Source organism: Bubalus bubalis, chromosome 5 (assembly GCF_019923935.1).
Source record: "Bubalus bubalis isolate 160015118507 breed Murrah chromosome 5, NDDB_SH_1, whole genome shotgun sequence".
Lineage (NCBI taxonomy): Eukaryota > Metazoa > Chordata > Mammalia > Artiodactyla > Bovidae > Bubalus > Bubalus bubalis.
This window is the reverse complement of record NC_059161.1, coordinates 10243541-10270338: the sequence shown is the minus strand read 5'-3', so window position 1 is coordinate 10270338 and position 26798 is coordinate 10243541. Positions and strand designations below refer to the sequence as shown.

The 26798-nt window shown below is 39.5% G+C and overlaps 1 protein-coding gene across 1 annotated transcript; it reads right to left on the bottom strand.

Annotated features, from left to right (window-relative positions):
• Positions 1-452: 452 nt before the first annotated feature.
• On the bottom strand, positions 453-26653 carry FLVCR1 (FLVCR heme transporter 1). The gene is made up of 10 exons (XM_006054051.4): positions 25767-26653; positions 20548-20692; positions 13986-14126; positions 8627-8694; positions 7853-7956; positions 6094-6204; positions 5468-5573; positions 5131-5242; positions 957-1024; positions 453-782 (listed from the first exon to the last, which is right to left on the bottom strand). The coding sequence occupies exons 1-10, from the start codon at positions 26496-26498 to the stop codon at positions 708-710; spliced, it is 1662 nt and encodes a 553-aa protein (XP_006054113.2). The 5' UTR covers positions 26499-26653; the 3' UTR covers positions 453-707.
• Positions 26654-26798: the final 145 nt, after the last annotated feature.

Below are 26798 nucleotides of genomic sequence, written 5' to 3'. Positions count from 1 at the left end.
GTAGTGTCCTTTGGTGGGTTAAAAGTATCGTATTGGTATACTGTTTCACACTGAGGGGCTTAGACAGCTGGTATGAACAACGCCAAGTGAAGTGAAGTGAAAGTCGCTCAGTTGTGTCTGACTCTTTGCGACTCCATGGACAGTCCATGGAATTCTCCAGGCCAGAGTACTGGAGTGGGTAGGCTTTCCCTTCTCCAGGGGATCTTCCAAACCCAGGGATCAAACCCAGGTCTCCCGCATTGCAGGCAGATTCTTTACCAGCTGAGCCACAAGGGAAGCCCAAGGATACTGGAGTGGGTAGCCTATCCCTTCTCCAGCAGATCTTCCTGATCAGGAATCAAACCAGGGTCTCCTGCATTGTAGGCGGATTCTTTAACAACTGAGCTATCAGGGATGGAAAGGGAGATAATTAGGAATATACTGTTCACTTAGTTCCACTGGATAGCATATTTAAATAAACAAATTGTATGTACTCCTATGCAATTTGAAGGGCATGGACCTCCATATTATCATTTTAGAAAGCCTCCTAAGCTTCTACTTTCTATGTTAGAATGTCAGCAAAAGTACTTTAAATTAACAATTAAATAAAAAAACAGTAACTGCATTTAGGAGTCACATAATAATTTTCAAGTAAGTGTCCATTCTCCATAACCTATAAACCAGGCTTTACTATTCAATTATCACATGATGTTACTTTTCCTTTCACGTCAAATTGCTGACTCTGACTGTTTGGACATCAGGACAGTTTTTGACTCTTGATCTGTGGGGCTATCAACTGGTACCTGTAGAAAGAATAAGAAGATAAAAAATTTACATTACATATCTGGCATATGTCATTATGACAGATCCACAGTTGACTCAGGAATTAAAAAACAAGCTGATTGCATAGATGGGTTTACACTTACTCTATGCACACATTTCTCAATAGTATAATCAGAAAAATATTCACTACTTACAGCTTTAATATCGCCATTTGTAATTCCTTTATTTATATTGTGTCTTTTCAGATCGGACTTGATTAATGCTGCAAACAGAGAAGGATCAATGAAGTTACCACAGAGTATGTATAAATATACTTTTTTCTAAGCAGTGCAAAATCTTTTTTGATATTGTCAAATGTAGCACACTATAGTACCATAATATTCCATAACATTCTTGTAGCCTGAAAAAAGAACACTACCTAAGTCATTAACTTAATTAGCAAGTCATTCATTCGTGAACAAATACAGGATTCTAAGAACCAAGACACAAAGATGAAAAGTGCAATTCTTCCCCTAAAGGACCCTCTAATCTAGGGAAGGGCTTCTCTGGTGGCTCAGATGGTAAAGAATCTGCCTGCAATCAGGAGACGTGGGTTTGATCCCTGGGTCAGGAAGATCCCTTGGCGAAAGGAATGGCACCCGTTCCAGTATTCTTGCCTGGGAAATCCCATGACAGCAGAGCCTGGTGGGCTACAGTCCATGGGGTTGCAAACGAGTCAGACACAACTGAGTGACTAAACAACAACAACAATCTATGGGAAACACTGACATGCAAACAATTTTAACATTGTGCAACAACTCCACTAACGCAGGCACGGCCAGGATACGGTGGAAGCATGGGGGGAAATGTCTGTGTCAGCCGCAGGAAATAAGGAAAGGCTTATCAGGGGAGACACATTTGAACTGAAACTTGAAAAAATGAGTGGGAACTTGTCAAGCAGATAAGAGGAGAGCAGAAGGCATTCCAGGTAGGCGGAAGCCAGTACACGCCAAGAGATCAGGACAGGAAGAGTGGAGTCTCTTCTCAGCACCCGTGGTGGTCTGATCAGTGGAGCATCAAGTACAAGAGGGAGACGGGAGACAGCAAGAGAGGAGGCTGGGTTGGCAGGACAACACCGTGAGTGACTGGGGAGGAGCTCAGTCTGGCAGCTGTGTGGGGGGTGTGATCGGCAACAAGGCTAGAGGCAGCAAAGCCGGTCAAGAGGCTTTCATCCTGCTGGAGATGGTAAGGCCTGAATATGTGAGAAATGGTGATACAGGGACAGAATTCAGAGATATTTTAGAATCGAACCAGTAAGCCTCAGCGGTTTGAAGGGATACGAAAAATGGGGGCTGGGAAGGGGGAAGCGGGCGACTTGCTTGAGCAATTGAATGGATGATGGCTTTCCTGGTAGCTCAGACTGTAAAGAATCTGTCTGCCAAGGCTGGAGACCCAGGTTCGATTCTTGAGTGGGAAAGATCCCCTGGAGAAGGGAATGGCAACCCGCTCCAGTATTCGTGCCTGGAGAATCCCATGAACAGAGAAGCCTGGTATAGGCTATAGTCCATGGGGTCACAAAGAATCAGACGTGAGAGAGTAACTAACACTTTCACTTTCTTTGGTCCTACTTACTGAAACTGAAAATACAAAAAGGACAGGTGTGGTGGGAAGATGGCAAGTTCTGTTCTGGACAGGTCGAGTATAAAATCCCATGGGACATTCAGGTCCAAGGATAAATATATGACTAGACATACTGGTCTGAAATGTAAAAGAGATCAGGGTCTGGAGGTACAGCACCCCACTCTAGTACTCTTGCCTGGAAAATCCCATGGGCGGAGGAGCCTGGTGGGCTGCCATCTGTGAGGTCGCACAGAGTTGGACACGACTGAAGCGACTTAGCAGAAGCAGCAGCAGCAGTGTTAATGTGGTAGTTAAAGCCACAGGCTACACAAAGAGTGTAAAATAAGAAAAGGGACAAATTGGTGGGTTGTTAAATAATCTAAATGGTCATAAAGCAAAGTCAAAATGAAAGGTAAAAGTAAAATCAGTCTTAAAAGTTAGACTACTTCTTCTTTAGAACTTCACACTACCCCTTAGAATTCTGTTACTGATAGCAACATTTCAGAAATTCAGGTATTTACACAAAGATACTTGGATATATGTAAAATGGCCTTTTTGACTGCATTTAAATGATTTTAAAGAAACTGCTGATGTAACAAGCTCCCAATTACAAGCAGCTTGATATTAAAACATCCTCTTGGGCTTCCCTGGTGGTCCAGTGGGTAAGAATCCACCTGTCAATGTAGGAGACATGGCTTTCACCCCTGATTTGGGAAGATCTTACCTGCCGCAGAGCAACTAAGCCCATGCACCACAACTACTGAGCCTGTGCTCTAGAGCCCATGAGATGTGACTACGGAGCTGCGTGTCGCAACTACTGAAGCCCGCGTGCCCCAGAGCCCATGCTCCGCAACAAGAGAGGCCAGCAAAACGAGAAGCTCGCACTCCACAACAGAGACTTGCCCCCGCTTTGCTACAACTAGAGAAAGCCTGTGCACAGCAATGAAGATTTGGAGCAGCCAAAACTAAATAAATAAATCACTCTCTAAACTGCACCAGTGACTGGCATCAGTTGGTCTGCCTGACACTGTTCTACAAAGTCCACTACATCAAAGATGCTACTCATTTTTTTTCAGGGGTAAACTCTCTACCATTAATATTTACAGGGGTAAACTCTCTACCATTAATATTAATCAAAGAATTGAGAAACACTATGACGTGTTTAGAAACATTTTTTTTCAATGTGCATAAATGGGCTATGGAGCAGATATATATGTGAAGCATACTGCTTCACAGAGAACAATTAACACTAGAAAAGCAGAATGCACTGCATTTAAATGGTAATTCCTCTGTCAAAATAAGACCTGCCAACAAGTCTCAGAAAAAAATATAAAAAAGAAAAGGTATCATCTTCAGCACACCTCAGCAATCTCTCAGCCCTCTTTCCTCTGTCTGTACAAATGACTACTGGATACAAATCCATCATACTCTCTCTAGTAAAACACTCAACACATGAGAGACATTAATTAGCATTTTTAAATTACAAAACTGTCAATGTAAAACTGATTTTAAAGATCTTTTTTTACACTTCTTAATTTTCTGTACCTGACCTGTTTGAATTAACATTTATGAATCTTACTATAAGATAAAGTGAATAGAGAACACAGAACTGTTGCCTTTTTTGGTGCAACAGTAACACTCTATTTGATACCTGTGTGTTCCTGTCCTGGAAATTGAGAATCAATATGGAATTACTTACGACAGCTCAGTAGTTAAGGCAGTTTATCTACCACATTACATACCTTCAGTCACAGAACATTCAGTTTTATGTGTTTCGTTTTACTAACTGAAGAGAATAGGGGAAAACGCTTCCTTGGTAGGATTTTTCCTTTGAGGAAACAGTGCACTCAGTCCCTAGAGTGTAATGAATAAATGTCAGTGACCTTAAGTGGCTGCTTATTTCCAAAGTATGTGCTTATCACTGCTAAGAGCTCATACTGGGGGTTTGAAAAAGGATGACCAGGTGTTCAACAAATATAAAAAGAAGCCTTGATTCACATCTTTCTGTTAGATTCTATCCTTGAATTAAGTTATAGGAGATCAAAAAAAAAAAAAAAAAAAAAACACAATCCCTCTCTGCGTCTCCATGGCCTCTCTCATGTAGACAAGGAATGCAGAAAGAAACTAACAAAGTCAAATAACAGTAGAGGCCAACACGGGCCTGGAAGCGCTGCTGGATATACATCTCGCTTCTGTTTCTTTGGGCCATGCCCCTTGGCTTGTCAAATCTTAGTTCCCCAACCGGGCGTGGAACCCAGGGGGAGCACATGTGGGGAGGTGGGGCTGAGCCCAGGGAGCCTGGGCTGCAACGGCAGCCTGCATGATCAGACAGGCCCTAGGTGCCAGACCCTGCCAGCAGCTTCTCATCAACCATCTCAGTTAGTCCTCACAGCAAGCCCTAAAAGCAAGCTTTTAATATCCTGTCAATACACATGAGAAAAGGAGAATGAGAGAGGTTGAGCAACTTGTCTAAAATCACACAGCTAACGAGCAGCAAAAGCTGAACCTGAGGCCAGTTCTGTCCATTCCAAGTCTTTACTAACACTTGCTACAACGGTCTTGTTTTCCAGGCGTGGTAACTGTATTGAATTTGAAGCCTCAAAAATGAATCCACAGATTCATATTCCTGCAGGCAAACAATAGCCTGCCTCTTATTTCATTTTTTTTTTCCTTGAGTTCTGCCAAGCCTTGAGAAGCAACAGAAATGAAAACTAAATATACAAAGGCAATGCAACACAAGTACTTCTGGCAGGCACACCCCGAATCTACCTGTTAAAATGATGCCAACAAACATCCAACCACAGAGGAAAACGTTCCCCGTTCTAGGACCATATGCTGATGTAAGCTTTCCTTGAGCCAATGTGAATAAGATTCCAAATATCTAAAATAAAATAAGAGAAATATTTTATTATTAAGATTGCTTTTAAAAACAAATACAGTATTTCCCCCAGAACTTTTCTTAACTATTTTATTCATATGATTTGGCTTCTAGAAACATGCATTGAAAGGTGGAATTTTTAAAAACAAAAGCTACAGTCAAATTCATTATTCAGTAAAATATTTGATAAACTAACGGTCTCAGATTTAAGAGAAATCAGAGGTTCACCTGTGCGGCAGCATTAAGAAGACCGGATGAAGTCCCTTCAGACTCAGGGTAAGTGATTTCAACAGCAAATTCGAAACCCAAGGGGAGGTAACCAGTCATGAAGAAACTACAGAAAATAAATTCAAAATCACAGAAGAAATCATTGGAAGGACAATATCACCTGTTGATGCAACTGCTTTACTTCTCAGACTTGTTATAATTATCAGATAAGTCAAAGTTTTGAGGTTGGTGTGTGAAAGGAAGGCACTATTATGATTCACCAACTAACCCAAGGACAGGAGAACTGCGAAGCAAAACCGTGAACTAGGAAGCAAAACAATTTCTAGTTTTTTTTCCAGAGAAAAATATACTCCTAGTTTTCTAAGTCAGTTGTCTTTCTAGCCAAGTAAAGAGACTTCAGGTTAAGTAAGGCTCATCCATTTTTCACCTACAGCATAGCAAAAAATTTTGAACTATTTTTTATAGTTCTAAAGAATTATACATTTATGTGCACAAGAGGGATCTTTTTTAAAGTTTAAAATATTAAAGGACTTTTGGATGAACTGTAAAAAATGAAAAGCCACAGCAGTAATGCTTCAGAATTCTAACAGCACACTCTCATTCCCTTTAACTCGTGCAATGCTTACCCAAGCAACCCTCCAGTGACAAAGACGATGATAATGTGTCCAAGGCTCAGTGTGAAAGTAAAGACGACCATTCCAACAAAAGACAGAATGTAAACAGTCAGGGTAGTGTGTCTAAAACAAAAACAACAGAATTGTTAGTGTTCTGTCTGATTTTCTTAGGCACATAAAAATCATGTGGCTAATTCTGCTCTGTCCATATGGTAATAAATTCTTCAGATTTCAAGACTTACCCGTTCTTATCTATGGAAAATGGTTCCACCAGGCATGGACTTGAAAGACTAAATTGAAGTTTCAAAAGTTTCAGTTTGCAGCCAACAACAAAAGTCACCTTATATCCAATGCTCGGACAAAGGAATACCCATAAGGGTAAAAACTATTTTTATGGCACCAAATGGGTTATGGATGCTTCCCTATCTGTATTTCAAGATTCAGATCAAATTCTGCCTCTTCCACAATAATCTTCCTAACCACTGCAGCTTACAAGATTCTCCTTTTTTTCAAACTCCCTAATCATTTTCTATGTACATGATTGACACTTGACATCTATTTTAGTCTGTTATATGATTATTTAACTTTACATGCATGAACACCTTAATTTTTCCCAATTAGACTGCAAAGGTCCTAAGGATAGGGATCAAATATTGCTTCCCACGATTCTTAGCTAAGACTGATGCACATGACCAGAGCTTGGTGCATGAACGGCAGCTACCCTGAGAAGAAAGCCAGGGCAACAAAGAACATCTGTACGCCAAGCCGTTTCCTAATTATAAAACGGACCAAAGACTATTGATAAATATAAATCCTTTACACATACTCTCTTCATCTACAAATTTAATGGGTTTCATTCTAAGCTACCATTATATTACAATGAAGCCCCAGTAAGTGCTATTTTAAATCATGTGAGATTTGGAGCATTTTAAGATCAGAGGTATTTTGAAAGGGCTTAGATAATGATACCAAATATCAAACAGATCAGATCTATCAAATGTATCTTAGGCCTTGAAAGGTGTAGAGGACACAGCTCCATTACTTCATTCATTCACAATTCCATTCATTCATTTCTCCCAAACACATGAGAAATTTCTGTCTGTTAAGAAATGCAGCTATTCTTCTACTTTTTTTTTTTAGATGTAGCTGTTCTTTTAAGGCCCAGTGCAAAAGATGCTGCCTCGGAAAGCCCCTTTCTCAGTCTCCCAGTTGGTATTACTCACTTTTTCTTTTGTATTAGCATTTTTCTGGTTCCATATAGATACACAATTAATATAGAATCTTCATATTACCTATTACAGTATTATAGTCAAGCGTTATTACAGTTTTAGGGCATTTTAGCTAAAAACTTTTTATTAAAATGCCTTATGCTCACCAATAATTTTTTGATAGGAAAAAACTTTTTATTTGTTTTTAAGTTCACAACATGAGAAAATAGCAATATAAAAGTCTCTATCAAAAGTCTAATGTTTCTCAGAAAGGGCTCCTTTTAAAATAGAACTGATCTATTCTGGAGTGGTATACATTGAGTATTATTAGAGGAGAGAAGAGTTCATAAGGTATCCAAGTTCTCAAAGTTGAAATAAATATGACCAATAAGATAATACAGAGACCACTGAAACACTCAGAAGTGAAGGGAACCTAAGAGTGTCTAGAATGCAAGTCTTTTAGTAATAATAACACTTTTTAAGTTTCTTAGAATGAAAAGTAAAGGTTCCTTTAAAACCAAAATACCTTGGGTTGTACAGCACACATTGCCTGCCTCACTTACTTGTATGTCTTGGTGTAATCCAGCCATAAGCCACAAAGAATAGATCCCACCATTCCAGCTACTACTAATGTTAGCCCAATCCTTCCAGCATTCACTTCTTCTCCCTTAAAATTTTTTCAAAAGAAGTTCATCAGACACCTCAAATTCAAAAAGATCCTTCACATTCCCATGCCTTCTCATGTCAATGGAAATAAGCAGATACAATTAAGCATACAATATAACATGAAGAATTCAGTACGTGTATTAGGGTGAATGGACATTCTACATTAAAGCAAAAAAAACAAAGCAAAACCTGACATATGGGAGAAATCAAAAAGGAAATTTTTCTTGATCCTCCATGGTTAGAAGGACAATGATTTTTGTTAGAATTCTTAAGTAATTCATAGGTGTCTGAAAAGAAAGTTAATCTGATAGCTTTTACATAGAACAGCTTTCTCTTTTCAAAAGGAAAGAGAGATCAGGGCTTGATATTTACTTCTTTATATTTGTGTTGGTTTCTTTTACATTTTTTTGGTCTTGTCTCATATAACCAGTCACACTATCCCTTTAAAAAAGAATAAAGAAAAAGACAGAGGTATTGTCAAAACAATAATGACTTCTGGTTTCTATGTTGTTTTATAAATTGAATTAAACGTAATCTCAATTGAAACAAGTATAAATCTTTTATAGCAACAAGGTCATACATCTTTAGTCTTATGATCATGCTCACAGGAATTATGTTGCTGAAGAAAAGTTCTCGGCCACACATGCAACAAAATATTGGCAGAAGCTTACCTCATAATGTGTCAGTATCATTTGATTTAATAATGTTGAGACTGAATAAAATGCTCCAGTCATGATACCTACAATAATAAAGAGAAAACTATCAATGTGCCGTGTACTAGTTTATAAAGTGATATGGAGCACTCTGGGACGATTGTGAAAATACAATGTCTTCTTAGACAGTTGACAGAAAAAATGGAGACCTCTCGCTATTCCCTTTCAAGATGTAGACTGAGCAGCATTAACACCTAAACTTAGGAGAGATTACGATTGTAGAATTCTGTCATTACATCATTTACTATTATTTAGATTCAGACAAACGGGCCAGAAATCCCGTGCATAACACTGTGTAACAGCAATCAAGCAACTGATTGCTTCCTGAGCACCTGGGCAAGTTAACGAATGCTAAGCGTTAGGACAGAACCCCTGTTGCAGCCATCTCGCCCCTGCATCAAAGACGTACGAGGAAATTAGGAAGACAATGTCAATTAAAGAATACTTGAGAAGGGAAAGTTAAAAACAGATGGTTATCAGGAAGCATATGACTAGGTTTGGATAATGGAGTTTCTTCATATATGTTGTATCACTTTAAGTCTAAGTCTCTTAACCTAGCTGAAATTTAAGCTTATTATTTTTCTATTATTAAATAGTTCAAGCATACAAAATAGTAGAGACTATAACAAATACCCTTATTCATCACTCTTACAAACATTAACATTTTGCTATCTTTGCTTCAGATTCATTTTTTCAGATCTTCCTTAATCCTATTCTTCCTCAGAGGTAATCCCTACCCTTACCTTCATATTTATCACTGCAGATATTACAACATATGTATATCAATAAAAACAGAATTATTCTGCCTGTATTTAAATTTTATATGAATAATATGGCATTGTATCCATCTGCAATTTGTTCATATCACTCAGTATCATGGTTTTGAGGTTTTGTCCATGTTGATACTTTCAGTTCTACCTCATCAGTTTTCTCTGGTGTATAACACTCCACTATGCAAATATACTTCAATTTAACTATCTCTTGTCCTAAGTCAATAGATACCTCAAGGCTTTTTCTGGTTTTTCACTATTTAAAACAATATTACAATAAATATTGCTTTTATTCTTATGTATATAAGGGTTTCCCTAAGCAAAAATCTAGAAGTAAAACTTCTACTTTCTGGATATAGCCCAATTGCTCTTCAAAATGGTTGTACCAGTTTATACTACCAACAGAGTTCCTTTACTCTACGTTCTTGATAAATTTGCCTTCATCAGATTTAAAAAAAAAAAATTTTTTTTTGCCAATTTATATGTGTGTGATATTGTATCTCACTCTGGTTTTGATCTGCATTTCCTCGATTCCTAATAAGGCAGAGCATCATATATGAGCAACATATACACACAAACATATAAATGCCTCTGATTTTCCTGGATGGGTTGCTCTTTTCTTAGTGATTAGCAGGAGTCAATCTTATATTGTAGGTGCAAAGCCTTTGTTGGTTACATGCATTGCAGACATTTTCTCATGGTTTATGTCATGTCTTTCTACAAAATAATTTAATCATATTTATCAATTTTTTAATTTAGGGCTTTTTTTTTGGCATCAGAAAATTCTTTTAAGAATACTAAAGATGGTTTCCTATATTTGCTTCTAAAACATTAAAGTTCTGGTGACTTCCCTGTGTTTAAGACTCTACATTTTGACTGCAGGAGTGGGTTTGGAATCTGGTTTAGGAAACTAAGATCCCACCTGCCAGCCCTCACAGCCAAAAAATAAAAACCAAAAAAACATTAAAGTTCTGGTTTTTACCCTTTGGTCTTTAATCCACAATTCATGTTCTAACTTCACACTGTTTCTCCTCTATGGATAATCGATTGTCCCAAGACAATTTACTATGTAGTTTCTCTTCTACAGATATCAAGTTTTCATATATGCATAATGTTCTAGTCATCACGTTGTTGTTGTTCAGTCGCTAAGTTGTGTCTGACTCTTTCGTGACCCCATGACTATAGCCTATAGCCCATAGACTATAGCCTGCCAGGCTCCTCTGTCCGTGGGATGTCCCCGGCAAGAATACTGGAGTCGATTGCCATTTCCTTCTCCAGGGGATCTTCTGTTGTTTGCAAATATTCTAGTTTTTCCTCTCGCAGGCACTTAGTGGCACGGCCATATGACTATAAAAGTGAACAAAAGTGCTCGTTCTCCTTTTCTTAGTAATCATGGGAGCACGTTTTGAGATCAGCCTGGGTCTCCAAGTAATTCGCTGTCTGTTCACAGTGGACATGTGGCATCGGCAGGCTGTGCCATGTGATGTGGTAGGCCATTAAGATTTTTTGTTTTTGGTGGGGTTTCACTGCTAACCTAGCCTATGCCAACTGATACACAGGGGTAGGCCCCTGGGTTCTACTGTGTTCCAGTGATCTGTCTCAGTTCAGTTTAGTCACTCAGTCGTGTCCAGCTCTTTGAGACTAACTGTCTAACTGTCTATCCCTTACTAATACATGGCATCTCATTACCACAGTTCTAGAAACCTTGATATCTGAGAATTAGTTCCTCACCTTTTTCTTTATCAAAACTATCTTTGTTGCTCTTGGCCCTTACTTCTTTCACCGGAATCTTACAATTAGCCAAGTTCCATTACAAACCCAGTTTTAAGTTGGAGCTTGCTAGATGAAGCCTTTGTCCAGAGATCTTATCAAAAACCCCTGGGTAGCGAGCCTTTGTTACTCACTTCCCATTGAGTTCAGGAATGCACAGAGACCCAGTCAGGTTAGGCTGAGGAGGCCAAGGAAAACAAGAGGCCTGTGCGGAGGCTTGAGTGAACTCTTCTACTGCACTGTACCCTATGGTGGCCTCACTCCTCCAGACTCAGTGAGGACAGCCAGAGTCTGGATAAAGAATTACAATAGCAACGAGTATTGCTACCTGAATCTGGAGTGAGACACTTGTCTGAGTTTCAGATAGCAAGTAGCTACAGTTGGGATATAAGTGATGGTAAGTTTCTCCAAAGAGCCCAAAGCCAAAAAAAAAAAAGTTTCTCAGCCTTTTTGGTTTCTTGAGTTTTGGCCACTGAAAACCTGTCCTAGGAGTGTGGTACCTAGCCAGACTATCCTATGTGCAAGTCTGCCCCAATCTTTTCTACATAATACTAAGCATGGATGGAGCAGACAAATACACTTCTAAAAGGTGGGATATGACCCTTACTCATTTAGACATTATGACCCCTTTGGCAATGAACATCAAGTCAACAAGCTTCTCCAACCGTTCTAGGGAATATCTGAACTCTCTACAGTGTTTCCCAACTCATTCTTACTAACTCCTTCAACAAGTAAACTCTGTTCCGTTTCCAGAGCCTCTGTATGTGTCTGACCTTTCCATCAACCCAAATCTACAACTGGCATTTGTTAACAGTGGTCCTGTAAGGTTAACTGGCATTATTACAATGTTGAGTCCTCCATAAACATGGTATATCCCTCCACTTAATTTAGTCCTTCTCTTACATCTTTCAGTGTTTTACAATTTATAAAGTTCTTCTTTTAAGTATAGCTGATTTGGGGGCTTCCCAGGTAGCTCACTGGTAAAGAACCCACCTGCCAATGCAGGAGACAAAGGAAACTCAGATTCGATCCCTGGGTGGGGAAGATCCTCTGGAGGAGGGCATGGCAACTCACTCCAGTATTCCTGCCTGGAGAATCCTATGGACGGAGGAGCCTGGCGGACTACAGTCCACGGGGTCGCAAAGAGTTGGACATGACTGAGCGACTGAGCACGAGCACTGCTGCTGCTGCTGCTAAGTCACTTCAGTCGTGTCCGACTCTGTGCGACCCCATAGACGGCAGCCCACCAGGCTCCCCCTCCCTGGGATTCTCCAGGCAAGAACGCTGGAGTGGGTTGCCATTTCCTTCTCCAATGCATGAAAGTGAAAAGTGAAAGTGAAGTCGCTCAGTCGTGTCCGACTCCTAGCGACCCCATGGACTGCAGCCCACCAGGCCCCTCCGTCCATGGGATTTTCCAGGCAAGAGTACTGGAGTGGGGTGCCATCGCCTTCTCTGGAGCATGAGCACTAGAATAGCTGATTTCCATAAAGTTCTTTTTAGTAGATTTATTCCCGGGCATCTTATACCTCTGGCCACTATTATAAAAAGTTATCTTTTTATAGGAATGCAGTTGATATTTTCACATTGTTAGGTATTTAATATTGTTAATTCTAACAGAGAATGTAGGTTCTCTTACACTCGTTTGTAGACCATGGGGTTAGCAAACACCTTCTGTAACAGGACAGACAGTAAATACTTTTAGCTTTGCAGGCTGTATAGTCTCTGATGCGGCTGCTGGTGCTGCTCTTGTAGTTCAAAAGCAGCAATAGTAGAAAAAATGTAAGTAAATAAAATGTTATTTATAAAAATAGGCAATGGCCAGATTTGGCTCATAAGACAGTTTGCTGACCTCTGATATACACAGTCATGTTATCTGTGAATAAAGCATCTTTTTTCTTTCCAATTCATGTGCTTTTAATTTTTCCTGTATCACTGGACCAGCCAGGACTTTCAGTTGGATGCTGAGCAGAAGTGGTGACAATAAGCATCCTGTTCTAAGGGATACTTCTTATTGAGTCTCAAGGGTAATGCTTCTGAGCTTCTGTCTTTGGAAAGATGTTTGCTACAGGGTTTTTGTAGACAAACTTCGTCAGGTTCAGAAAGTTTATTTTTCTCACAGATGGCTAAGAGTCTTTAACCAATGGGCACCATATTTTGTCAAATGCTTCCTCCTCAGCTTCTGGGTGAATTGTCCTCTAGTGCACCCCCCACATGCCTGAAAATATAAAGACAATCACAGTGACATCCGAAGGCAAGTAAGATAGAAATAGGGGGTACTGGCTAACAAACAGTGTTAATATAAGAAATAAACAGAACAAATGTGTTGGTGCCTACAGTCAAAGCTACAGTGTTAGGAGGAATATCTGTCTGCTATGCTGAAAGATCTAGAAGGATGAGATTTTGATAGAATACTCCAGTTAGATGACAGCTTGCATAAGGTCAAAGATAGGAATTATTGATGACATTTTCCTTATGGCAGTCAGAACTGTAATTCATTAAGGACCTAAAAATACCCTGGGAGAACTTATGAAAGAAGAAAGTGCTTCTGTCTTTAATAGCTATAACTTGTTTTTGTTGTTTTAAAAACATGTTAAAAAGCTCATTCTGAAGTTTTTGCTTTCAGTTCAAAATTTAAGTTTATGACTATGCTATTATTATAGAGTTAATAAACCTATTTCATTATCTCATTAATTAAAACTCAAACCACTAAAGGAAAAGAATCTGCAATGCTCAAAGGTTTACACAGACATCAACAAAAATAAAAGAAAACCACTTACCATAACTGATCAATAAAAGGACAAAAGGAATGTTTTTAAATAGGTTCCTTATTGATTTCACATAGGAGTACTCTCCAGGTGGACTGTCTTGGAGAACTGCTTGAGCCTGGCTTGGTGGATATTGAGGTTTTTCTTTGAATGCTGGAAACATACATGAAAAGGAAATTCAATATATGCGTCTTCCTTAGTGAGAGACTAAATTTAGTTTAAGTTTAAAGAGGTAGTAAAAGTCTTTTGTGGTAAGGCTTTTCATTTTCACTAATTTCTAAGTGAAGAATAGTTTGGTATTATCATCTCAACCCTCTGCTACTGCTGCTAAGTCACTTCAGTCGTTTCCGACTCTGTGCGACCCCGTAGACGGCAGCCCACCAGGCTCCCCAATCCCTGGAATTCTCCAGGCAAGAACACTGGAGTGGGTTGCCATTTCCTTCTCCAATGCATGAAAGTGAAAAGTGAAAGTGAAGTCGCTCAGTCGCGTCTGACTCTTAGCGACCCCATGGACTGCAGCCCACCAGGCTCCTTGGTCCATGAGACTTTCCAGGCAAGAGTACTGGAGTGGGGTGCCATTGCCTTCTCCGTCTCAACCCTCTGAGACTGACTAAAACTCAAGAGATTTGGCCAATTCACGTAAGTGAACTACAAAATCATCAATGATACTATGTTAAACTTTGCCCAGGGATTATTCCAGTTTTAGTTAAGCAAGATTAATTTTTATTATGTTAAGTATTCTATTTCTAAATTTGGTTCAATTTGTAATGAGAGATGAGGTTAGATATGAGTAAGCCAATATCTTATTGAACTTTTAGAGGACTGGCTTGAGTTAGTACCTCTTTTCTCCTGAAACCTGATACAAAGTTTATCATTTCTAGAACTGAAAGGGTCCAAGAGGATTCACTGGAGCAGAGCTAGGCCCTGCTTGCTGACCCACCTTGGCTGCATATGGAAAATCCAGGGGTAGAGCTGAGAGACATAAAAGTATGACACATGGTTTCTGAGATCTTAAGTTCTAGTACTGCTCATTTCTATGGAGTTAGATCACACAACCTGCTCAGCCAGACATTTAGAGACTGCCCTTTTGCTGAGCAACGGAGGATCTACCAACTTCCTGCAACAGATGGCAAAGGAGAGATTTCTGTAGAGTTTTGCTAGCTGGGAATCAAGACTTTTTGCTAGAAGAGCTGATCTGCTAAGACTGGTACAGCAGAAATTAAAATCTAGTTTTGGTATTGACTCAAAATTTTAAATTAAAATAGAAGGGAAATGCTGTATTTCACTGAATCTAAAATGGTCTGATGTTGGCACTCAATGATGTTGGCAGGCATCAACATAGTTATATAGTTTTCACATAATCATGTCTCAATTTCCACCAACGTTACTTGCCACTGGTATTTTTTTACTGATACAAGAATATTTAACTTGAAATCTGCCCTCTTAGCAAACTTTTAAGTGTATAATAAGTATTGTTAACTACAGGCATAATGTTATACAGAAGATCTCTTTTAGATGCCACTGATGGATTGAGAATAAAGTAATATTTTCTAAAATATTAGAACTTTCTCTTTCTCTTTAAATAGTGACTATTCCTTTCTTCCAACAAAGAAGGCCTGCTTTGCAGTTTGACAGTGGGTGAGATCTGATGGACTTGGCTGTCAATTGTAATCACGTAGAAATTTTTTAAAAATACAGATTTTGAGAGTCTACCTAAGGCTCAATGAATCAGGATGTCTAGAACAGAACCTTAGAATCTGTATTAAACACAAAACTCAACACCCAGCCAAGTTTGAAAATTACTGCAAGAGAAAGAAACTGTTCTTAAATTTGTATACAGTATTTTAATTCTCTAATTCTATCCGCTGCTAAAAAATTTAAAAATTACAGTTCTTTGCTCATCAAACCATGGATTAATTATGATACAAAGAAAACATCAAGCTAAAAGACTTCTATTATTATAGATCTTACAACTAATTCAAGAGTCGACATAACTCATAAATATTTACTTTTTAGTACCCCTTACATTGGAGGACTGGCAGACATAAAGCGTTTAAGTGGCTGCAATCCCTCCTCCTCTTTTCACCCTATCTGCTCCCTGCAGTGCTGAGGACGTCTGCTGTCCTTTCCTGAAAGACTGCATCCTAGTTAAGACAGGAGATATCTCTTTTTATTAATATTGGTAAAACAGAACTCACACAGTTTAAAATAACATTTCAGAATGCAAAAATTATGCTTATGATGTAGTCATGGGTGTTCAGTGAGTCTTAAGTCTCTAAGATTTTTTATTTACTGTGGTAGAATAAGTCTAAATAGATTTGAACGCAAATGCAAAATGAAAACAAGTTCTGGTAGTCTATAATTCCATTAGACTTGTTTTCTCAACACAAGGGTTATCTCTTAGTTTCAGGAAGTTACCTGCTCTCCTGGACAAAATCAAGCCTTTATCTACTGCTGCTGCTGCTAAGTTGCTTCAGTCGTGTCCGACTCTGTGCGACCCCAAAGACGGCAGCCCACCAGGCTCCCCTGTCCCTGGGATTCTCCAGGCAAGAACACTGGAGTGGGTTGCCATTGCCTTCTCCAGTGCATGAAAGTAAAGTCAGGCTTCAGTCTATGAAGAAAAAGAAGAATCAAAAAACTATTGATCTGTCACCCTTTGTACGCTGCACTGCTCCTTTCAAAAGATAAAATATGCCTTTTTCTTTCTCCTTTGAAAAATAGACTTCTACTTTCTCCCCACCAAAAAGCTGTGCAAATAAAATAATTAACTAATAAAACTGTTATTCTCCACCCTTGGCAATAGGCATGGAAAGTAGCCAAAGGGTTTTCAGGCAACACATTCAAACTTTTTCTCCTGATGAATAAGTAACAAATCTACTGTATTTAAGACCGCTTCTATTTTTTGAAATAAGATTATAATATTATCTTTTGATTTCATTATTTGTACCTGTGTGATTCAAGCAGACATCACACATATTAACTTATTATAAGACAAACACAGGTTTTAATCCTGGCTCTGCCTCAACTTATAATATGACTCTGAAGAAATCAATTCCTGCTTCTCAGCTAAGATAGATTTCTCATCCATAAAATGGAGATAATAGCAACAAGCTGGTATGAGGATTACATGATATAAAATATGTAAAATAATTTTGTAATTATTGAGCACTGTCCTTTTGAGGAATATTTATTTTCAAAAATCAGAATTTTCAGGGAACTCCCTGGCAGGCCAGTTGTTAGGACTTGGCACGTCCACTGCAGGGGGCAATGGTTCGATCCCTGGTCAGGGAACTAAGACACCGCATGCTGCGCGGTGTGGCCATAAATAAATAAATAATTTTTAAAAATAAAATAAAATCAGAGACTTTTCTCAGGACTTGAAATTCTGATAGACTACATAAAATATATTTCTATTAGAAGTTTATAATAGCAACCAATATATAAATATCTTGAATATAAGAATAAAAGTAAAATTAGGCATATATGTTATATATTTTTTAAAACTTTAACAGTAAATATTTTGACTGCCGTTAACTTTTGATTTCTGTCCTCTATTCATTTCAGTGAATCAGGATGATAAGGATTTTAACTGACATACTTAAGTGATACAGTTTACCGATCTGCATAAGAACAACTTTCAAATAGAATGGCATTATCACTTACACAAAAGGAATCTGAATTGAAACAAAAAATTGGACTAAGTAAAAATTAAAATGTTTGCATAAGTAACATTTTATTAATGGAATTAGACTGCCTAAGCTCAAATTTTTGTCTTTAGCATTTACTTACTGTGCCCATGGGTTAGTTAAATTTACTTAAATTCCGTGACCCAGTTTCCTCATCTATAAAATAGAAATGATAATATAGTACTGCCCCTATAGGGCTGTGAAAATTAAATGAAATATACCATTTAGTATGCTTTTAAACATATTTAAGGCATATAAATCAAGTGATAGAGACTATAATAGTATTCTCCCAATAAAAATGAGGTATTAGTATGAAACTCAGTGGAAGTTGGGATTAATTCTTAGAAATGCTAGATGGATTACACTTACAAAGGGTAATAGGATTACATGGCATGAATCCTCAAGTTAGTATTTTAGGAAGAATGCTCAATACCAATTTGGTATATGTCACATTACTGAAAAGCATCAGCAAAACTAAATTATTTTAGAAGATTTGGTTGGTTTCCAAAGTATTTATGGGTAGAATTTAGAAGGAAGTAGGATTGCCTCAATAATTGAGGAATTTTAAGAAAGTAGGTTTTTAAACTATGGTGTTAGAGAAGACTCTTGAGAGTCCCTTGGACTGCAAGGAGATCCAACCAGTCCATTCTAAAGGAGATCAACCCTGGGTGTTCTTGGGAGGAATGATGCTAAAGCTGAAACTCCAGTACTTTGGCCACCTCATGCGAAGAGCTGATTCATTGGAAAAGACTCTGATGCTGGGAGGGATTGGGGGCAGGAGGAGAAGGGGACGACAGAGGATGAGATGGCTGGATGGCATCACCAACTCGATGGATATGAGTCTGAGTGAACTCCGGGAGATGGTGATGGACAGGGAGGCCTGGCGTGCTGCGATTCATGGGGTCGCAAAGAGTCGGACGCGACTGGGCGACTGAACTGAGGTTTTTAAAGTAATCCAGATTTTCCTCAACAGGAATTATTTAGTAATAAGGAAAACAGGTACATTTTAAATTTAAATGTCACAATTTTAAACTACACTTGCATAATACAACTCAATATTATCTTGCTTTTATATACTATGTTTAGTATCATAAGATTAAAGGTCACCAAACAAAACTTGACAACGAGCTTTTTTTTCCTATTACATTTCCCTTCCATTTTTTCCCATTCTTCCCTCCCACTTCCACTGTCCATTCATAAGCCATAAGTATATACATAAGTAATTATATACATGAATAGCTCTTTTTTAATTTCTTAAATAACACAGGGTGATATGCCAATGGTCACACCTATTATTATTTTCTGTCCCACTCCTTTGACAAATAAAAATCTTGTGTTTGTAGCATCTCATACATATATGTTTAAATACATATGTGTCATATATATGATTTTATATCTAGAGATATCTTATATACAATCTATTACTCTCACTTCTTCCAAGGAGATAAGCAATTGAAGACAATAAAAAAGGAAAACCAGAATTTATGCAAAGATACATAGCAATCAAAGGAAAGAGGATTTTATATTTTAATAATTCCTATTGCTAATGGAAGATCCATTTATGCAAAATATATATGAACTATATTTCATATTTCATCTAGCAAATCAAATATGGATACCAGAAAAGTAGATAGAGGTATTTGTTTTTTTAAAAATATAGATGTCTTTTAAAATTTTGTTAGACTGCCAGAAGACTACAAGTCATAATTTGTCCTTTTTCAGTAGTCAGCACACAGCAAACATGCCACTTTCTAACTGGAACATAAAAACCAACTATAGGCAGCCTGGACATGTCAGAATACTTTAAATGCTACCAAGAGAACATTTTGTTCATTATTTTAAGGGAGATTAAATACGTGGGCTGAGTTTCCTCTCCCTGGGTCCAGCAGTTCATCTCTAAAGGCGATCTCTATTAAAACATAAATTTTCTCTGAAAACTGAGGATTTTTTAATCTGGTGATCATAAAACTTGTATTTTTCATTACTATTATAACCATGGTAAAAATTAATATATAAAATTTAAAACTCCAGCTATAATGAAATTTAACTATAAATTGTAATGATTAAAAGACAGCCTTTCAACTTTACAGTTCCTTTCTTCTTCAAATCCATTTATGATATACCGAGTGCCCAAAAGCCATGCTAGCAGCTGTATTACTTTAAGTAAGCCTCACCTACTCTTTTCCCTGAAATCAAAACTGTTTCCCATGAAAAACAAACTTTAAAAAGCAGACCTTCCCAAACCGTCTTCCAAACTGATGATGGCTGCTTGCAGCTGATCCTGACTGCCTGCTTCAAGAGACAGGCCGGACGGGAGGACTCGGGGACGAGTGGTGACAACGGATCTCTGCTGGAGTGGCCCAACAACCAGACAGTTGCCACGGTTTGAAATTCTGCTGAACGGCTGGCTGCTGCCCAGTATCATTCTCTGGCCAACATGTCAGATCCAGTTGTTAAATTGGGGATCCCTGGAAGGATTTATCATTCAAAGGAAGGTGATGGCCTATTTGCATCATTGCAAAGCATGACAAGAACTTGTTCCTGGAGAGGTTAGTGTCTAAGATGCAGAACGTAGAGATGGATATGCAAAGAGAAGACAGGTAATATGCTTGAAACCAAGTTATCAGGAAAGAAAAATTAGTAGGGAGATAAATGAGATGAAATTAGTCTTCCAACCCTGTACAATATTAAGACAGATGTAACGAACCACAGCATACCCCTAGGGTTGCAGCATTCATAATCTAATCAAGAAAGTGAACAGCGAGAACGAAATAGGCAAATAGCACTTGAGATATCATCAGTACAAGTTTTCAGGGTCGTTTATTTTTATTTTCCTATGTTTGTCATGCACTTATCTAGTTAAGCTTTAGGGAAAGTAACTCACTTACCAATTACTGTTAAAATAAATAAAAGTGTGGCGACAGCTGATGTTCCATAAAACATGGTGCTGATATTACGAGCCAGCAGTTGTGTGTTATTCTGTGTGTTGGGCACTAAAACTGGTGGCAGCAAAAAGCCAACTGCAGTTCCAAGCTGTAAAATAAACAGTTCTGTTCATTCTTCTTATTATAAGGGAAAAAAGTAATTAACACAACATTAAAGAAAAACACCAGTATGTGTAAGGTGCTTTCATAAACTCTAAAGAACCATGTTCTAATGTGTTTTTACCATTCTACTATTGAAGGAAAATCGCTGACAAACGTCTTCCCCATTCAATAAACATTTACTAAGCTCCAGTCACTCAAATGATGCTGCTATAAAGTTGTGTAAGCTACACTCCTTACCCTTTGGCTACTTAAATCAGAAAAGATAATAAAAATACACATGCACGCACACACAAAATGCTGAGAAAAGACAACCTACAGAATGGGAAAAAATATTTGTAAAGCATATATTTGATAAGGCTCTACTATGCAGAACATATAGAGAACTCTTACAACCCAACAACAAAAAAGACAAACATCCCAATTCAAAACTGGGCAAAGGACCTGAACAGACTTTTCTCCAAAGAAGATATACAAGTGCCCAACAAGCACATGAAAAAATGCTCAATATTATTAGTTATTGGGGAAACGCAAATCAAAACTATACCCACTAGAATGGCTATAATTAAAAAAAAAAAATAACAAACATTATGATGTGAAGAAACTGGAACTCTTGTACAATGTTAGTAAGATTGTAAACAGCACGGTTACCAAGGAAAACAATTTGGCAGTTCCTTAAAAAGTTAAACATAGAATTACTATATAACCTATATAGTAATTATACTATATAGGTATAGTATATAGAATATAACCTAATTCCTCTCTTAGGTATATACCCCCCAAACTGAAAACAGGTATTGAATATGGCACATGAATATCCAAAGCAGTCCTATTTGCAATAGCCAAAAGGTGGAAACAACCAAACTGTCCATCAATGAATGAATAAACAAAATGTGGTATATCATTCAATGAAATATTATTTAGAGAATGAAATACCAACAGTTGCTGTAGCATGGATGAACTTTGAAAACATGCTAAAAGAAGCCAGACACAAAAGATCATATACTGTATGATTTAAATTAGACTAGGGAAATCCATAGGGAAAAAGCAGATTAGTGGTTGCCAGGGGCTAGAGAGAGGGGGAAATGAGGAGTGACTGCTTAGTGGAACTGGGTCTTCTTTGAGGGCAGATGAAAATGTTTGGGAACTAGAGGTGATGGTTGTACAACACTGTGAATGGACTAAATGCCACAGAGACGTACACTTTAAAGTGATTAATTTTATGTGAATTTCATCTCAGTAAAATAAAATTGGGCTGACTATGATAATCACAACAAGAGAAATAAAACCAAGATATTAAAGGAGCTTCAACAGAGCGAGAGATCCGATTCTTTGGACATGAGAAGAAGGGCCCAAGATAGGTTTCAAAAAGCAGCCTGAGGCAGAGATAGTAACATTTACCAGTATTTCACTTTCTCCCTATAAAAAGCTGGATAGAGACAATTTAACGGGTAATTACGAGTGTCCTAAGTGCAGTACTGTGATGAGGAGAGGCTGTCAAGACTGTGAGGATCGTGTAATTGATTATCCAAGCAAGAATACTAGTTGGAGTGAAGGGGACTCCACGAGCAGTTGTGCTGGACAACAGGTGTATATCTGAACTATTCTAGGCCAGTTGGAACATATGGTCACCTTAGTTAAGACAGTACTTTGGAGGAGCATCTTATATAGACTTGGGGTTCCGGAAAAATTTCTGAAGGGGCAAAGATCCGGATAAGAAGTTAGAGCTTGCCAATTGAACAAGAAATGTTCCCAGTCAAGAACATCATGTACACAGGAAACAGAAAGCATGACCTTGTGAGAATCTGATCTAACGCAGGTCTCCTGCATTGCAGGCAAATTCTTTACTGTCTCAGCCACTAGGGGAGCCCTGAGAAACTGTAAGCAGTGCCCAATTTCCTTCAGAGCAGAGGAAGCGGGGCGGGGTGTGGGGGGGGGGGTGGTGCGGTATGTGAGAAATGGGGGCTGCAGACAGGTGATGCTGAGCAACTGGCAGAAGGCAGAACAGGAAGTCTCTCTTTGTCCTTAAGAGAGTTTGACTTTCGTCTCCTAAGGGCAATGGAAGACAATGCAGGCAGGGCAAGTGAGTGCCCAGGACAGATTTGCACATTAAAAGACCACACTGGATGCAAATGGACAATTAGAGAGAAGAAAGCAGATAGGAAAATCAGTTAGCAAAGCTCTAGGCGAGAGCTGCAGGTGGCCAAGCCTAAGCTGCGACCACAGAAATGGAAAGCAATGAGCTAGAAGACAAGGCAAATTTTGATTGGTGGGGTCATGTGGGAGAGTCAAGTGGAAATATCTGGCTGACCAGTATCTATATGAGTCTGAAGCTCATTAATTTATTGAATAAATTCTTATGGAGAAACTACAATGTGCCAGGCACTATAGTAAATGTTGTACATTCAGACTATGTGCCTACTTAATGAAATCGAGCATCTAATGGCGGGGATGGGAGATGAGCAATAATTAACAATTACTATGGCCCAGATGGTAAAGAATCTGCCTGCAACGCAGGAGATCTGGGTTTGATCCCTGGGTCAGGAAGATACCATGGAGAAGGAAATGGCAACCCGCTTGATTATTCTCGCCTGGAGAATTCCATGGACAGAGGAGCCTGGCAGGCTACAGTCCATAGAGTCACAAAGAGTTGGACATGACAGAGGGACTAACACTTTCATAAACATATTAGACACTGATAAGCACTACACAGGATTAAAGAACATGGTGTAATAATAGATTGACTGGGCAACTTTAAATGGGATCCTCAAGAAACGCCACTGAATGATATTTAAAATGAATTTAAACTGAGAGCAGAGTGATAATAAGGTTGTAACAATGTGATCCTATGAGGAAGAACCGTCTAGGCAGAAAGAATGCTTTTGCAAAGGCCCTTATGCAAAATGCAAGCTTAGTGTTTAAGCAACCAAAAACATATTAGTAAAGTTTTGTCAGAGTAAAGAATTTAGATTTTAATTACTATGGAAAATCACTGGAGAGTTCAAAGCAGTTATGACATGATCTGATCTATGTTTTACAAAGTCCCTGGTGGTTCAGTGGTTGATTCCAAGCTTCCAACACAGAGGGTGCAGGTTCCATCCCTGGTCAGGAAACTAGATCCCACCTGTCAGAGCTAAGACTAGCCAAATAAATACATAAAAAAGGTTCTCTTGGGAATTCCCTGATGGCCCAGTGTTATGGCTCCATGCTTTCATTGCTGGGGCAATCTCTGGTTGAGGAACTAAGATCCCATGAGCTGTGCAATTTGGCTGAAGCATTAAAAATTTTTTAAAATTTCTTCTTAAAACAGGTTTCTCTCAGGTTAGAGACTTGGTACTGTAGATGGATAGAAAAAAACAGGATTCAGGAATCAGACAGACCTGAGTGTGAATGCTACCACTAATGAGGTGTGTGGCTTTTGGAAAATAATTTTAGCCCTCCAAGTCTCAGCTTCTGTATACATAAAAGGAGAAGACTAATAGTTCCTATCTTATTAAATTAAATTAAATGATACAGTGTGTGTAATGTACTTAGCATGGTACTAGGCTTCGTGAATGTTCAATAATGTTGATTATTATTATGAATGATCACTCTATAAACAGGCTAAAGATGCACAGCTGGGAGTCATGAGCAAGTGCACAGCTACTAGAGACAAGAAAGAATGAGAACACTTAAGGAGAATGTAGGAGGAAGAGTCCCAGAGCAAGGCTAAGTGTCAGAGGGAAATCTACCTATGAGAAAACATTTCCATTTACTATTCATGAAATAGATAATTCGTAGGTAAGGAGTTGATATTTCTATCATGCTCAATGAAGTATTAATCTTGAACATGATTTTGTAAATGAAAAATATTTTAAAGAAACAGTTCCTATCCAAACATGCAGAAGCAACCAACTAAAATATGTCACAAATTATTTTGAATATACAACTATATTTCAAACTATCCCTTCTTCTCTACTTTTAAAGGAAATAAATAAAGCAGTAGGCCTACATGTAGAGTTTCTCTTTACATGGATTTTAAATAGATTTTACTCTGATCTTGAAACAAGTGTCAGATCAGAAGAGAGTAACAATCTTTTGTTGCATAGCTGCTACTGCTGCTTAGTCACTTCAGTCGTGCCCAACTCTGTGCAACCCTACGGACTGTAGCCTGCCAGGCTCCTCTGTCCATGGGATTCTCCAGGCAAGAGTACTGGAGTGGGTTACATAGCTACATGTAGTGATATATGAATAGAGAGAGGTGACGTTTTTGTTATAGTTTTTTAACTTGATTCTTCTCAAGCTGAACACTCAATATAATTTACATAAACTATCATAGGACTCCATATGCAAAATTTAAATTATATTAAAAGAACCATTTTGCAAATAACACACACACACACGTGAACACAAACACACACACACACATATTTTACCTAATAATGCTACTGGAATGCTAATGGAATTTGAACCTACGGTGTTGGTAAAGTCTAAGAAACACCTTAATGGAGACTGGGCAAAATAAGCCACCTTTTTACAATGGATTCCATGATCTGTGATTTGTCTTGCATTTTCTCACCATTAAAAGTTGGTAACTGGACACAGTAATGCTGTGAGGTCCTTATCACTAGAACATTTGGCAATTGTTTATAACGTCTGCTATGTACCAGGCACTCCACTGACTGCTAATACATAAAATTAAACAGAAGTTGTTCACATTGACCACTCAAACTAAGAACAAACTTCTTTGAATCCAACACCTTCCTACAAAAATAATACCTACCTTAGTCTCATTCACTGCTGCACTCACAAGTGTTATGCATTTATGGGCATTAATTACTTTATAGGTAATTCTTAGAGATGACAAGGTAGTCATTTAAAACTGGTTTTGAAAGTTCTGTTTTCACAAATAAACCAAAACCCCTCTTTCATCCAAGACTGCTTCTTATTTTGTGACTACTCATCTCCTCTCCTTCCTTTATAGAATGCCTCCTAAGGGTTCATCCATATTCCTAGACCCTGCGGCCTAAACCGTTTTATCTGGTCCTTCAGGATTCGATTTTCACCTATCACCCAGTCCTTACCTGATTGCCTAGCACAGCGGTGGCGCAAGCTGTGGACACCTCCTTGGGCCCAAACCACACTGAAGCGATGTGGGAGGGCAAGCCGAGGATGAACACCTGGGCCACAGAGCACAGGCACTGGCCCAGCATGGTGACCCAGAAGAGATGCTGCTGCACGCTGCCGCACTTGATCCAGGCGCCGAGGCAGTTGAGGCCGGAGCCCAGCAGGGCGGTGAGCCGCAGGCCTCTGGTATCCAGCAGCCAGGTTGCTGGGAAGATGAGGGGCACGTAGGCCAGCATGTACACCATGGACAGCCAGTCTATGTGCAGCGAGGAGACGTTGTAGAAGCCCTCGAAGACGTTGCTGATGATGCTGTACTGGATCCACTGGAAGGCGTTCACCAGGGAGTAGGCACTGAAAATCAGCAGCACCACAAAGCGCCTCGGGGAGAGCGCGATCCGCGGCACCAGCGTGCCCTCGCCCCCCGGGGTCTCCTCGCCCGGGTCCTTGGGCAGCAGCCGGGCCTGGGTCTCCTCCTCCGGGGCCAGCGGAGTCTTCGGGGTTCCCGAGGCGGTGGCCTTGGGGCTGTCCCGAGAAACCCCTTTCAAGGCCAGACAGCCGGCCGTGGGCCCGTTCTGCGTCTCCGCGCTCACCTTTCCGGCCGGCGCGTCTCTCGGGACCGGGAGGTATCCGTTCGCCGGCGGGTGTCCGTTCGCCATCGCGGTCCCCTCCTCATCGTCCGGCCGCGCCATGTCCCCGGGCTCCCCGGAGCCGCCGGGCGCCCCCGCTCTCCTCCCCGCCCTATACCTCTCCCCCAGCTTGCGCCCCAAGGCCCTCCCGGCAGCCACCCCCAAAACCCCTACCCCTCGGCCGGCGCTCCTGCGACGGTCTCCCCAGCTGGGGGAGCCTGGGTGTGAACCAAGACCTGCAAAGCTGCGCCGCCTTAGTCCGCAAGTGAGGTCCTGGACCCCACGCGCGACCCCGGCGGGCGTCCCCACGGGTACCAGGCCGGATAGGTAAGAGCAGCGTCACCGCGCCCTCGGACCAATCAG